The sequence below is a fragment of the Orbicella faveolata genome, unplaced genomic scaffold, assembly GCF_042242905.1.
Source record: "Orbicella faveolata isolate gen_17 unplaced genomic scaffold, um_ofav_v1 contig_15, whole genome shotgun sequence".
Taxonomy (NCBI): Eukaryota; Metazoa; Cnidaria; class Anthozoa; order Scleractinia; family Merulinidae; genus Orbicella; species Orbicella faveolata.
Window position 1 is genome coordinate 5,163,255 of NW_028301542.1, and position 16,390 is coordinate 5,179,644.

The 16,390-nt window shown below is 40.6% G+C and overlaps 1 protein-coding gene across 1 annotated transcript; it reads right to left on the reverse strand.

Annotated features, from left to right (window-relative positions):
- Nucleotides 1-1,688: 1,688 nt before the first annotated feature.
- LOC149113225 (uncharacterized) lies at nt 1,689-15,878 on the reverse strand. The gene is made up of 4 exons (XM_089288096.1): nt 15,542-15,878; nt 11,040-11,363; nt 8,932-9,177; nt 1,689-7,380 (listed from the first exon to the last, which is right to left on the reverse strand). Exons 1-4 carry the CDS (start codon nt 15,876-15,878, stop codon nt 7,061-7,063), a joined length of 1,227 nt encoding a protein of 408 aa, XP_089144222.1. The 3' UTR covers nt 1,689-7,060.
- Nucleotides 15,879-16,390: the final 512 nt, after the last annotated feature.

A 16,390-nucleotide genomic window follows, 5' to 3' on the forward strand; every position in this document is an offset into this window, starting at 1 on the left:
TCTGGATGTTGAATTAACAGTTTTCTTGCCGGCTTCGATCCCGGGAACGGTTTTTTTTTTTAACATCAACGGTTTTTACACAGAAGTCTAAAAATTAATCTTTTTCACCTATAAAAGATTTCAGTAATGACAGAAAGCTTATTTCGAGAGAGAGCATTTGATATTTAAATGGGGTAAAACAACGCAATTAAATGTTTCAGTTGTACCGTTTTGCAAGCGAACTAATTATATTATTCGGTTTCATAGAAGCTTAATTTCAAAATTCAACGGTGACAAAACGTCTTACTGGAATTTCTCAACACTCCAAAGACAAAAACTTCAAAGGGTCTTGTAAGACTTCTCAGAATCGAGTTTAGCTGAGATATAACGCGCCTCTGCTTAGTTTTCCAACCCGAATCTTCAACCAGGATCAACGGGCTCCTGCTTCAAGTAAATAAACAAAAGAAAAATACAAGTTGAAAGAGAAAAATAAACCCTTTGGGAGACCCTGGCCCTGTACATGTAACCCAACATAAATTACTTGCAAATAACTCGGACGATTTTAATTTCGGACAAAAAACTGTCCCAAAATAAAATCGTCCGAAATGTTTAAAGTACAGTATAACACTTTTAAATAGCTCTATAGCCACCAGTTTCTTTTATGGAGCGATCAGATTTCGCTCCACAAAAGAAACTAGCGGCTTTAGAGCTATTTATCTGAACTAGTTGAGACACAGTTTAGGGGCCCGAAGATACGTAACGGATTGATAGAAATTTTCTTATTTTCCCGTCGGTATATCTCCAAAGCCAAAACTATCATTCTAACAGATATTGTTTCAGTCTAACACGTGTTTTTTATGTTTCAGGAAAGTGTCCGAAATTTTTGCCCGAAAAAAGTGTCTAAAATTTTTTTGGAGGGTGTAGGTTCGCAAGCATTCTTGAAATATGAGAATGGTATAATTCCCAGAAGATTCTTGGACTATATTGTGGTTAATTAGAGTGTCATTCCGTTCCCATAACAGTAGTACCCCATGAACACAAAGGATTTCCTGTGTAGGTCTCTAATTCAGGCTTTGGCTTTAAAATTGTTTTGGCGATGTCCACGGAACAATTAGCGAAAATGTATTGAAACTGAAGAAGTAAAAAACAATCTGTAAAAAGAATAAATTGACGGAACGAAACAGCTTAGAAAATGGAAAAGTATATGGTTTTTACTGAAGCAAAAGACAAATGGCTGTACAAAGAACCTGTTGTTAGCACAGGGGAAAATTATTTTATTGGGAATATATTTTGAATATATGTAAAAGAGAAAATCGTTTAATTGAAACAAATCAGTGGGCTTTTAGTTTTTATCTTTTCATTTATTTCTCAGCAACACGCCCGCGACACACAAAAGACCAGACGTTCTGTCAAAACGCTAAGACTGTGGGTCTTAACTCTCTTGGTTTAACAGTGGGAAATTTTTAGTACACAGAAACCGTATTAAAAAAATAACAATAAATTTACCATATTTGACATGAAGAGCGCGACCTCGCGTGATACTAAATCAACTGAAGAGAATGAGTAACCGTTTAATTCAGTTTATTTACTTTAAAGTTTTACAGCTGATTTATATTGACCTTACAAAGCTTACAACACTTTAAACAAAAGCACGGCGAATGTTATCTAATGGCCTCCACACAATCGAGGCCACCTTTCAACAACACCAATTTTCTTTTTTCTTTTTTTTTTTGGTCCTCAGGGGGCCCGCGCCAAAGGACAACAAGCATTGAGTCTCGCCTGGCTTGAAAGTCATATACGCCTCATGCCCCGTTCACACTATGCCGTAGAAATTTGAAAACGGAAGTTTCACTCTGAAAACGCATCAAATGGTTACCGTCAAAATACGCCGGAGGAATTTAAAAACGTAACAGTCACCGATCATTTTGGATTTACGTTTGAGGAAAACTCATCCAGGAAAATCACATGATTATTGTGACGCAATCGTTTTCGAAAAGCTCTGTTTTCAAAATGTTTTTCCGTTCGCGCGGAAACGAAGAGCCGGCGTTTTCCAACTCGTCCGATTTGAAAAGAGTTTTCGAAAAGCTTCGTTTTCGTGACGGATTAGTGTAGACGGCAGGGCTAAACGTAGAAATAAAGCTGTGTTTTCAAATTCCTCTGTCGCAGTGTGGACGGGGTCTCAGTGACTCTCTTAAACTCTTGCATGGCGGCTCTCGTGCGTTATCGGTGACACTCGTCAACCTTCGTGCGTTATCGGTGGCTCTCGTCAACCTTCGTGCGTTATCGGGGACTCACGTTAACCCTCGTATATTCCTATCGAATTTGAACCTGTTCCAATTTTTCTAGCCAGTCACGAAGAGTTTTCTCCCGTTTTGCCCACACTCGCTGAGAGTTGAAAAAATACCCTCGTGTATCTCTCGTGATCAGAAGGCGACTGTCGTTTCTGTCGTTGTCGTTTGGCCCGGGCTTAAAGAGAGATTCCACTAAATAAATAATGAATAAATGACACTAATTTTATTTTAATGTCAATGTGTTAAGCTTGATAAAGCTAAACACTACAAAAAGGTATTGAATAAATACTGATGACTGTGATGCCTCTTGGAGTTTTACGTTTACAGCTATTTCAGTCGACGTTGTCAGATGAAAGCGTCAAGTCTTCGCGACAAGACCGAATAGTAGTCTGGGTATTTGTCGGAAGTTTGCATGTTGGTGCAGAGGAAATCTACGAATTTGTATCTTTGCTCATGAAGTATTAGCAAGGATACAATAGATTTTCCACTCATTAGACCATTTTTCTGTATCTTTTCTTTCACTATTATAAAACGACCTTTGGTTAAAAATTCTGAAATTAAGTGTGGCGAAAAGAACATTGTTTCCAGACGTCTGAAGAGAAAGAAGCTTAAAGCTTTGCTCCGACCGCGTTAATTGAAATAGCTGTATACTGCAAACTTAAAACTCCGGCGGAAGTTTAAACCTCATGAAGCCAGCTCGCAAAACTTCCGTTCGCTAACTAAGAGGGTCCAACATAGGTTATTTCAATCCCGCATCCCGCTAGTATTTTTGGCTCAATCGCACCATCCCGCCCGGGTCGGAATGTTTATCTCGATTCCGCCTGATAAAGAGTCGTAGTTCCTCCATGTAACGACTGTAATGTGTAATTTACCTCTTTACATTCCGCATCCCGCCGTCGATCTCGCATCCCGCCGTCGCTCTTAGGACTATCTCGCATCCCGTCTGTCAAAAAGAGTAAATCCCGTTCTCACCGAAATATTTTTATCCCGCATCCCGCCATTAAAAGTTCTGTCATCCCGTATTCCGCCTTCATTTTTGCTCTCATCTCGCATCTCGCGAAACCTATGTTGGGTCCCTCAACTAAGTGGTTAAATGCAGAGCCTTTGTAAATAAAAAAAATAAATGTAACAAATAGTGCTTTCATAGCACTTTTCATAATTACTACTCAGAGCTACAATCCTGGACAAAAGTAGTGGGGACACTTGAGCTGGATCACGTATATCCTATCCCCTCTAATCAATATTGGAAAATGTTACGTTTTTTCAACAAAAAGGGAAAAAATCACCTGATTATGAACATTGTAGGTTGGGAAGGGGAGAACTTGCTTCGTGTCCCAACTTTTTTGTCTAGGATTTATCGTTTTCTAATCAACCATAAATTACAGAACTTTGGAAACTTGGCCAAAAGTTTCCAGATAATACAAGTTATATTAAATGAAAGCTGCATTTGCGAAATACGAACTGAATTCCGGGAGCAAAATTGAATGGAACGTAGATATTTTCGAAAAGTAGGGAATACCTGGCGAGCGAGGTTTTTCTTTTCCCCGGAAATTCCGCAAAATGTTGTTCCATTCGCAACTGGGATTTCCAGAAATTAAAAGCGGAAGCTTTGGCCGAATATGAACTCTCACGAAAGAATGATCGGCTTTTACACTCGACTTCCTTATCCTTGACCAAGATACTACAAAATATACGTGTACCTTAGTGCCAACCGTTTTCCTACGACATGGGAAAACGGAATTCAAACTTCCAGTTTCGTTTTTCGTTTACCCACGTCATCGGAAAAGGGAATTCGAACTTTTATTTTCGGTTTTTCGTTTTCCAACTATATTGAAAACGAAACTGGAACTTCTGTTTTCGTTTTTCGTTTTCCCACGACTTCGTACAACAGAATTGCAATTGTCATTTCCGTTTTTCATCTTCTATTTTCGTAAGACATTGAAAACAGAATTTGAACTTCGATTTTCGTTTTTCGTTTTTGTGTTCTGTTATATTATCTCAAGACGTAGCCTATTAAGCAGGCGCTAGCGCTCTTTGGGCTGGTATATATTCTTTCCTCCCTTACGATCCTCAAAATGGACGTCATAGCTAACTATCTGTAACTGAATGTACATACATACGGAGTTGTGATTACAACAATTAGCGTAAAAAAACTGTGCAGCTATATTTTTAGAAAACTAATATTAAGAATTTTTCAGCCCGCTACAAACCGCATCGAGCTGACTGTTAATAAAAGCCTTCTGTTTCGACTACCACGATATCGATATCGGCAAGGAAATGAAATTATGCTTGTACTATCACAAATCACGGAATTAAATAGCTATTCAGGTACGACTATTAAGTCAAAAAGTTTCGGTACAAAGGCTTGTCATGATCGATTTGGAACATATACAGTTGAACCTCCGATATGGCACCCTCTACTTATCGACCGGTCAGTGTAAAACGAAGACTGCGGACCGACCGGGCATAAAATGCAGACTGACGGTAAAACGCAGACTGCAGACTACAGACTTTTTAAGTATATATCGACGGTGTTATTTCCATTATTGATTTCTAACCGGAAACAGGGTTATTCAGGCTAGTAGTGAAAGTTTGCAATGCTCCGGTTAGCCTAAATAACGCTCCGGTTTGCCTGCCAGTTACGGTTAGCTCTCAATGATGGAAACTACTCAGTTAAAAAGTCTACAGTCTGTATTTTACTCATGGTCTGCAGTCTGCATTTGACCCTCAGTCTCCATTTTACCGCAGTTGCAGTCCGCAGTCTGCAGTCTGCAGTCCGCAGTCCTTATTTTACACTGACCGGATATCGACTGTTCCATCTGCAACTGACCCTCTCTTCTTGATATCATGGCGACTGTAAAACCTTTTTACACTTACTGTGCAGCCCCATATCGGGTCTTGATTCCCTCGAGAAGGTCTTCATAACTATTATTTTCGTCAATGAGAAAACGGCGAACAAAGACTTCATCAAGGATGTGGTTTCCAGGTCTACTGTTGTTAGCGACAGGAAGAACCAACATTCTTCTGTGGGTTCATGTATACAAAAGTGACAAAAACACATAAACGAAAAACGACAATCGATGTTCAAATTCCGTTTTTCAATATCTTAAAAAACGAAAGACGAAAAAAGGAAATAACAATTAGAATTCTGTTGTCCAAAGTTGTGGTAAAACGAAAAACGAAAACAGAAGTTGGAATCCATTTTCAATGTAGTAGGAAAACGGAAAACGAAAATGGAATCTCGAATTCCTTTTTCCGATCTCGTGAGTAAAACGAAAAACGAAACTGGAATTTCGAATTCCGTTTTCCCCTGTCTTGGGAAAACGGCTGTCACTAAGGTACACGCATTCTACAACTTGCACCTTTTGTTATTAAAATTATGACAGGTTTTTTTCGTTTTCTGCAGGAAATATTTTTTTGCATGGAATTAGTATTTTTATCCGTGATCATACCAAAAACCATTTACAAATTTGATAGTTTTGATACTTTTTCTAAAAGACCACTCAATTTGTATGAAAACTTATCTACTTTGTTAGATTTCTTCTACTCTGCTCTAATGTTACGTTAAGTAGCCATAGTAACTCAAGGAGTCTTACTTGAAGGCTAAGGGCTTACACAAAATTGACTCTGCAAAGTTTAACATTAAAATTAATCTATCGATGAAAGTCTAGCATAGGCAAGCTGCACTCTCATGGGGTACGTTCATCATACTATACAAGGTGGTTTTAACTTTTAAGTCTGTGGATGAAACCCTAGTGTGTGACCATTCAAATGAAAGCTGTTAAGCAATACTTTCATGTGGTGCCGTTTAATATGTTGTAGAAGGTGGTTCTTAGTTTTACGTCTGTAGATGAAATACTAGTGTGCGATGATTCCGGTGAAAGCTATTGAGCAGTATTTTCATGTGGCACTGTTTACTATGTTGTACAAGGTGGTTCTAACTTTTAAGTTTGGATCAAATACTAGTGCGTGACCATTCAGATGAAAGCTACTGAGCCGTGATTTTTATGTGGTTCTAACTCTAACATGTAACCCAACAGTGTGACCGGCACGACTTACTCCAAATAATATCAAGGGATTTGGAAAAGTTTAAACCGAGACCGTTCTTGTATCATGGATGACAATGTGGCATGCGTTTCGTACGCCAATCGCTTGTCGTAATTACAATTTACATAATACCATAATATTTACAAATACCATAATAATTCGATTTAGGGCCCCGGACGCCTGTTTACTTTTGATAGCTCAAAGGTGGGGGTGGGGGGGGGGGGGGGAGGGGAGGGGTGATTTGGGCTTATTGGATGGCGGGCGCCCTTTAGGAATGGGTCGCTTATACATTTCTGTTTATGACATAAACAGTGGAATGTGATTGAACAGTGACGGGTAAAATCACTTGACAACTGTAACAAGCGGGCCTTGATAAGTCCAATTCAATGTCTTTGGTAATATTACGCTCAGATTAGAAAGCGGACTACATCATTCACTCGTCTAATCAGTGTTTACTATGTCAATGTCTTTAATTCCAATTTCACAATGGTGCCTCTTGTTAGAATAGGGGACGTGTATTAGAAAAGGACAATGAATAGGGAGGACTTGTTAGAAAGGGGACGCTTTTTGGAAGGAGAAGGCTGAATCGAATCATTACGGTATTAAAAGAGAGTTAGCATGTTCTGTTCTCAATCACCTATTTTGTAAAACACTTGTAAGGCGGTTGTAAGGCGGCGCTTATTGGAGAGAGTGCGCTAAATGAAATTATTGCGGCATTAAAACAGAGTTAGCATGTTCTGTTTTTAATCACCTATTTCGTAAAACACTTCAATGTCAGTAGGAGTGAAATAAAAGACTCCAGTGAAAAACCCACAGTTACCAGTTGAATATCCTGAAGGAACGGAGTATGTATAGCCGCAATTGGTATACGAATTTGACTTGCTCAAAGCGTTGTCCGATATGTAGATGTCATGATTACCAAAAGTGGGTCCGTAGCTGGAGCAGCGATACATTGCGTATTGTTCATTTTGATACTGAGTCAGCTTGACAGGGTTATATCCATCATTGTTGTAAAGCGAGAACAGGAAAGCTTTACTGGCAGGAGTATAACCGCAACTAGAACCTAAATTAGAAACAAAAGTTTAACAATTCTGAGCATTTCGGTTGAAAAAAGAAACAGATATATACAGAAACCATATTGTATAAAGAGTTCTTTGGAACAGAACAACTACAGCAACAAAAATAAGTATTCAGCGTGGGGATCAGATCTGTTGGCAAAAGCGTTTAATTTGCGTTACGCGTGATAGAGCAGTTTTCAATTGTGAGTCGGCCGATAATCAGAAAATTAGTTCTTTTTCCCTACGGTTTGAGATTGGCTGAGTAGTCCAATTGGTAAGCAATTGGTTTAGTTTTACGACACTCAATTGAAAACAGCTCTAACACGAAAGAAGTTAGTGGATTTATATACCCGGTTTATATACCTTCTTGACGTCTGAATTTTCAAATGCGTGAAATGAGATCGCGACGTTCTGGTTTACAGCCGGTGAGATAACTGTTTTTGAAGCCGAAGAAGAGTTTTAGTTGAAACAAGACTGATAAGCAAGTGAGAAGCCCGGAGACTGACAGAGAGAGGTCGATTTTCTGGAAGCTTTTGATGGTTTACAACAGGACATACTATAGAAAATTCTCCGAGCTCAGCTTCACTACTCTGATTTTGTGAAATATCATGCAACTGGGTCTTATTCCGTCAGCATTATCTTTTCGGAAGCCTAGGAAACCAAACGGTCGTATCTAACTACAGCCAACCGCCGTAGTTTGGAACCCCGGCGGTTCTATACAAAGGACAGAGAACAAACATTGGGTACTGGCTCGAACCAATTTCTACTTTTTTTTTCGTCTTCTCAGTGCAAGATATTAAATTACAGTATTTAGAGAGGAAGCCACGTCAGCCTTAGCTGGTTTTCATGCGGGTCCTCTATCCTGGTCGAATTGGAATTTGGAGATGTTGGTTTTTGTGGAGGGAGGAAAACCGAAGAACCCGGAGAAAATCCTCGGAGCAAGGCGAGAACCAACAACAAACTCAACCCACGTATGGCACCGTGCCGGAATCGAACCCAGGCCACATAGGTGGGAGGCGAGCGCTCTCACCAATGCGTCATCCCTGCTTCCCAAATAAGCACCTTTATAACAAGCTCCGCGTCATACTTATTAAAACAGGATATAACAGCCGAGACACTGCCCCTTTAAGTCTCAAGTCTTTGAGTCTTAAGGAGACGATAGTTCTAATTGACAATTAGATTATGAGCTCAAGATTTCTTTGAGGTGATAGTTGAGGTTATGATCCAATTGCTTTACTAGAATTCTGACTGAAATTTCCTTCAAATAATGATTCCAATTATTTTCGGTCTAAGCATTAAACTTCACCCTTTAGAGAATTCGTGCGGACTGAATTGTCAATTTGACATTTGCAGTTGTGTCCACGCGTACTTAACAATTACAAATTTCGAGCATTTTCAATTTAAGAAACTGTAACTGCCATCCTTTTAGTCTTCTCAAAACTTGGATTATCCATTTGTTTCTAGATGTTCTTTCAAAACTTCGGATAGTGTACAATGGCTCAGCCAATCAGATTACAGCATTTGCATTAGTATACTAGTAGTAGAATGATACTTACTGTGCCAGGACACGTCGGTATATCCACCAAATATGTAGCTGCCGTATTTAATGATGGTCACAGTGGGTCCCTTTCCATCACAGTTGCTGTGGAATATCGATGCAGCCGAGCCGTCAGTCTTGGCATGCCAGCAACGCACAAATCGATCACGCCCTGGACTCAGGAGGACTGGGTCTAAGAAGGACAACAATTTCCCCAAGTATTGGTTGTAATCGAGACCGTCGAGAATGACGGACACACTTAGGCCTGGATAGAGGAAAGAGTATAAAACCGGTATGTTTAAGTATCAAAGTCGCCTTTTTGAGGTTTGCTTAATTCATTAAATCGCCAGAGTGATCAAGATCTAATTTCTCATCACAATACCAATACATTATCAAGCATACAGGTAATGAAAATAGTTGAAATCATCTGCTAAGTGGAGCCGTCTTGATTTACCAGCAAATTCTCAAAACTGTATGGCTCTCAGTAACAGGAATTAACAGTTTGAACTGAAAAGGTTAACAGTGATATGTTCTTTTTCATTTCGTTCATGAATTAAACGATTGGTTACCTGCATATCAGCAAATATCTCATGGATCGATTTAGTGACCCGGGCACTTATTTTATACTTTTGGTAACTCAAGGGAGGGTGCTAATTGGAGAGCGGGCGCTTATTAGGGACGGCGCGCTTATTTCTTTCTTTTTCTCTTCAACATAAACATGGAAATGTGATAAGGCATTTCAATGGACAATAACTGTTACTTTTCACTTGAGAATTGTAACAATAGAGGTTCGCATAACCATAACACCATTTGCCTGTTTAGACCAAGTCGATGCGTTAACTCATACGCTCAAGAAAGAAATGCATTAGTCAATTCCAGCTGTGCCCATGCTGCCCCCCCCCCCCAACAGGCCTTCCCCCGGGAATTAGGTTATTTTGAAAACAACCTGGAAATGCCGTACGGCTGGAACAAACCAGTTGATCAAATGCCCCGGGGTTGTGGCTCAATTATTATTATTTTTTCGTTTCTCATGTTACTTTCAGTACAATCAAAGCCAATTCAGGCCAAATTAAAAGTCCTAGCAAGGTCTTTTTTTAACTTTAATAGTGAAGAAAAAACACAATATAGGTTATTCCGTAGGATCTAGAGTCTTATTTATGTCCTATTTAGACGCATTCATTACGAAACTTACCGTATTTGCCGATAAACTGGTCATTAAAAGAAGCGACAATGCTGCATCACAACCAATAGGAGGAAATGGTCATGAACGCCGGTAAACATGGAAAAAGCGAAAAACAAACAAACAAACAAACAAACAAAACAAAACAAAACAACAGGCTAAGATTTATGTTTGAAGGTCCTTGACCCAGGACATCTGTTGTTTTATGCTCATTGACTATGCTTGAATTATATAATCGCAATGCTGCTATTGGTTAATTGTATGAGCACACATAACCACCTTTTGTATTTTGGCAGGTTTTTTGCTGGGTCAGCCCCCAAAGAACTTTGCCAGGTTTCCTTACCATTTTCCCTCCATTAACTATGGCTGCATGTAAGATGAAAAAGCGAGATGGTCAAATGCCCCAGGGTAATTGTGCAAGGCTGATATCCGACCCCGGGATTGACATTGTGGAAAAATGCCCCACTATTGCGGGGGATGGGCACACATGGAATTAACTGACACATTGTTTACTTGTCTAATCAGTCTTTACTATCATCTCTTCGATGTCAAAGTCTTCACTGTCACTTTCGCAATGCGGGCACTTGTTGTAAGCCCGGGGGATCTGGGTGCGAGGAGACTCCCTTATATGGGCTATATAGGTACGCGCGGACCGAAAGATAGCGTTTTCAGCCGTTTTGGTCATAAATAGGGTATGGTGTTTGCACTTGAACTAGGTATGCTTTTTAGAAGAAGCTACTTTTTCAAGTCATAAATAGGATGGGAAGATCGCGGATTTTGGTCATAAATAGGGTAAGGGTTTTGGGAAGCGGACCGCGCACACCTCCACCCAATTTTTCTGGGAGTACCCCCCGGGGGTTGTAAGGCGGCGCTTATTGAAAGAGAGCGCTAAATCGAATCCTGATTACGGCATTAAAAGAGAGTTATCATGTTCTGTTTTTAATCACCTATTTCGTAGAACACTTCAATGTCAGTAGGAGTGAAATGAAGAATGCCCCCAGTGAAAAACCTACAATGCCCAGCTGAATATCCTGAAGGAACGGAGTATGTATAGCCGCAAGTGGTATACGATCCCGAGTTGCTCGTAGAGTTGTCCGATATGCGGATGTCATTGTACGCACCAGCACCAAAAGTGGGTCCGTAGTTGGAGCAGTGATACATTGCGTATTGTTGATTTTGATACTGAGTCAGTTTGACAGGATTATATCCATCATTGTTGTAAAGCGAGAACAGGAAAGCTTTACTGGCATAAGTATAACTGCAACTAGAACCTGAATTGGAAACAAAAGTTGTACACTTTCTAAGCATTTCGGTTGAAAAGAAAAACAGAAATAAAGCTACCATATATTGTAAAGTAATCTTTAGAAGAAAAGAAACAACAACAAAAAAACAAAATAAATAGGCAACGAGAGGATCGGATCTGTTGGCAAGGGCGTTAAGCGTGATATGCCTTGGTAGCGACTGAATTTTCAAATGAGTGAAATGAGATCGCGACGTTCTAGGTGGAAACTCTTTCTATAGTCGAAAAAGTGTTTTAGTTGGAGCAAGAAGATAAGCAAGGAAGAAGTCTGGAGACTGACAGAGAGAGATCGTCCTTCTGGAAGCTTTCGGTGGTTTACAACAGGACTTCTTATGGAAAATACACCTAATTCAGATTCACGACTCATACTTAGTAGAATATGATGCAACTAAGTTTTGTTCTGTCAGCGTCATTGATAAGCATGTTATTGGAAGATTGAAACAATAACGTAAAATGCTATACCTCCCAACCGGAATACGTTTTCCGATTGGAGGAAAAGGTGTCACGTGCGGTGGGTCAAAACTCACTAACTCCCCTGGGGCGAACAAAACTTACTAACTCCCAAGGGCGAGCAAAACTCACTAACTCCCTAGGGAAACAACAACTTAAACTTTCGACTCGCACATGATCAGGTTGTGCTCCTTTTAACCCCACCAAATTTATGTGCCAGCCGACGTCAGGCAAACATTTTTTTTGCTGTTTCTTTTTTCTTTTTTGAGTTGGGAGGTATACAAAACACTTCATGACTGGCCCAGCGGGAAATAGTGAGTTCTGTTTCCCCTCGACCTCAACGTTCTCCTCGACTTCGCCAACCTCGTTCCCAGGGTCTCTCATCTTACCACCCCCTAGAGCGAACGATTCGCTCCAGGGGGCGGTAAGATGACAGACCCTGGGAACGAGGTTGCGGCTTCGCCTCAGGGAACATTGAGGGTCTCAGGGATACAAAACTCACTGTTTCTCTTGGGGTCAGTCATTAAATGCTTAATGACCAAGTTCAGCGTATTCTGGAAAACGAACCGCACAGCCACATGATTTTCGAACTTAACGCTGGCTAGCATAATTATTGACAGTACGAGACAGACATACATGAAACTGGATTAACCAGAAACTTCATTTTTCAATCGACGTTCGAGGCCGTACTGTTGTGGTTGCCAAACCAGAATGGATATGCAATGGTAATATAAGTCGTCAGCACTTTCATAACGTAAGTCCAAATAAATTAGGTTTTCCTTGTTAGTAGAGCGTTCTCCATCTGCCAAATGCTTTCAGACACTTAAATAAAGTTTTTTCGTTCGTTCGTTTGTTCTATTGGTCATTCGTTTAATTTGTGCGCACGTTCGTACGTCCGTTCGCCCGTTCGTCCTTTCGTCTCTTCGTGCCTTCGTCCGTTCGTCCCTTTGTCCCTTCGTCCGTCTGTCCATCCGTTCGTCTATTCGTCTGTCCTTTTGTTCGTTCGTTCGTTCGTTCGTTCGTTCGTTCATACCTTCCTATGTTCGTACAGTTCGTTCGCTCAGTCAGTCCTCCGGATGCGTACGACCAAAGTGGACTGGTAAGATAGTTCCTTATTTTCACTTCTTTTGTATCTCATTCTCAAATGACTTTCCGCACTACAAGGAAGTCTCTTTGTCGGCAGTACATGAAGTGCATGGCTGCGAGCGATTTACTTATTCTGAAATGCGGGTGGCAAAGTGGGTGGGGGGGGGGGGGGGGGGGTTACCAATCACGCATCACGATGAATTTTTCTATTAAATCACGCATCACGGAGATTTTTTTTCAACAATCACGCGTCACGTAAAAAGAGTAAGTACATCGCCAATTTTGTGGTGTGGGATTTTCCCCTCTCCAGACAGGCGGTCTAACTCCGCCCGCCTGTTTCTTTCCTTCCTCTATGACACAATCGGGAGCCTGTTCACAGGCTAAGTTGACAGAGATCTTATACGAATTGAGAAGACGTCTACGCTACCTTTGCCAAGCTTTGATGTACAGGCAATATTTGTGTCAAAGCTTTACCCCTGTAAATCCTTTTCTGATGTGAAGTTTATATAAAATAATTCATATATGAACAGCGGTTGTAGATGAAAGTGAAGAATATAAACTTCACATCATTTCACTCCTCACGGGAAGATATGAACTCAATTAACTGGCCTCGCTCCCAATGTGTGACTTCATAGCTCAGTTGGTAGAGCATCGCACCGGTATCGCGGAAGTCACGGGTTCGAATCCCGTTGAAGCCCTGATTTTTTCAGGCTTCTTCTTTCCAATTGTTTAAATTGGAAAATTAACTGCGATTATCATTCTGCACTTTCATCTACAACCGCAGTTCATATATGAATTATTTCATATAAACTTCACATCATTTCACTCCTCACGGGAAGATATGAACTCAAGTAACTGGCCTCACTCCCAATGTGTGGCTTCATAGCTCAGTTGGTAGAGCATCGCACCGGTATCGCGGAGGTCACGGGTTCGAATCCCGTTGAAGCCCTGATTTTTTTCAGGCTTCTTCTTTCCAATTGCTTAAATTGGAAAATTAACTACGATGATCATTCTTCACTTAAATCCTCTTCTGTTCGGCAACGCTTTTATGTCTGTGGATGACATAACGTGGCTTTTGAATTCAGTTAGGTCTTTATGACGACCTTCATTAAGTGGTTCACAAACTTTTTCCTTGTGTAGCCTCTCTCTGTCTTCTGGAGCGGCATAAAATGACACTTAACTCTAACGTCTCTTATCTTTTCAGCCGTTTGGAACCCTCCGGTTTTGAGACGACATTCTTTCAGACCTTAAATACGATGATTGATTGATTGATTGATTGATTGAGTGAGTGATTGCTTGATTGATTGATTGATTGATTGACTGACTGATTGATTGATAGCCGGTTTCGGATATGGTCTGATGCACTGCCAAAAATGATCGGTCGACAAAATGGACAAAAATAACTCTGAAGCTCATAGTCCTGGTGCAAAGCTTGACTGTTTTCAATTGACTTATTCCTATTCTGTCACAATTGTTTGGACCTATAGTACCGTGAAGATCCACGAAGATCAAAGACATCAGAAGCCCACGATTTATTGATCTCTTTTAAGATTCTATTTACTGTTTACTTTGAATGAATGGTATCGGTTGTAGTTGAAAGAACGTTCACTTATCACGGAAATCCAATTGGCAAATCACGCATCACTTGCTTGTAAAATAACAAATCATGCATGACGTTATGATGTCTTGTCCAGCGTCACGAGGCTAATTTGGTCCAATTCACGCGTCACGCTGCTAATTTTGAGGCCATCATGCGTCACGCAAGAACCCTTTGCCACCCTCTGAATTGAGCCCTCTAGCTTGTGAACTCCTCGTAGCCTGATTGAAACCGATTAAGTTAAGTTTTTTTTAAAAAAAGTTTGCTCAAGACGAAAGCTAGTCTGCTTAATGCGAGTCGGCGCCGCTAGATTAAGTTCTCGCAGTCCTACGCGGGTGTTTGGACAACCAGTCACAATATTTTTAGCCTGCGAACGCAGACGTATTTCCGGCTGTCGCTTGGTTCCGCCGAAAAATAACGTCTTCGAACCCGAGCCAGGAAACGATTTCTGTGACGTAATGACTTTTGTTTCTTCTTGGCCAATCAGATTCCATGATAGAATGAAACTCGAGTGCTCCTCGCAGCGAATACCTCGCGCAGTGGTTCTGGGGTTATTTGAGCTAAATTGTGATTGGCTTAGAATTCTTACGTCACAGAAATCGTTTTCTGGCTCGGGTTCGCAGACGTTATTTTTCGGCGGAACCAAGTGACAGCCGGAAATACCTCTGTGTTCACAGGCTACAATACTTTGAGCTGCGAATGAGATCGAAGCGAATCTGCTCTTAGGGTAGCTACGAAAGATCTTTATAGAAATCGAGGATTTTTCTTATGAGTTAAGCCCGCCATCGGATGCGATTTGAGGTCGATTATGCGAAACTGCAAGGCCGCGCAACATCAAAAAGCGTATTAATATCGGTTTTAAACCTGAAATAAGTACTTGTATTTCTTAAACAAGAAAAGAGTAAGACCAATGGTTAAACAAAAGAACAAAAATGGAGTTTTTTTGTTCTTTTACTGAGATAATAAAGCACGTTTTTATCAAGCTCGTGGTGATAGTTAGATCTTATGATACTTACTGCGCCAAGACACGTCAGTGTATCCACCAAATATGTATTGGCCAACTCTAATGATGGTCACTGTGGGTCCCTTTCCATCACAGTTGCTATGGAATGTGGACGCAGCTGAGCCGTCTGTCCTTGCATGCCAGCACCGCACAAAGTAACTCTGCGATACGCTCGGGAGAGCTGGGTCTAAGTAAGTTATCAGCTTCCCCAAGTATTTGTTGTGATCGAGGTTGCCAAGAATTGCAGATGTTGCAAGGCCGCCTGGGTACGAGAGACAAAAGTTCAAAGCAACTGCAGTCGTACTGCTGGTTTTCACTGTCATGCCATCAACAATCAAGATTTTAATCATTCAATAAATTGAGTCAAGAATGTGAGATATAACAGATTATTGATTTATATACAACTTCGCAAAGACTTAGGTCTGCCTGTTTCTTCATACCTGTGTTATTCGAGAAATGCTTCTCTCAAATTTGTAGATAGAGCTTTGTATGGAGGCGCCGTGTTGGTGTCGCCAATAAAGTAACCATCAATTTTTATTTCTAAGTATGACAACGTCTCATAAAAATCGGCAATCTCTTCAACTGTCAATCGAGTTTATCTGTTAATCGTTTTCATGATAATATCGATTTTACTTAAAATACATCACGGCAAACTATCACCCCAAACCACTACATGATGTAAATTTTTCATCCATTTGACCAAGGAAAGTAATGGTCATAAAAAAAAAACTGATTCAAAGCACGTTTCAGCCTACGCCAAGCCAATCGAACTTCACAGTCGTTGAGGTCCAAGGCGGACTCTCATGTGGAAGGGTCTGGGATGCTCGTAATGTCTGAAACTGCTCTTTGTTCCGTTTCTGGA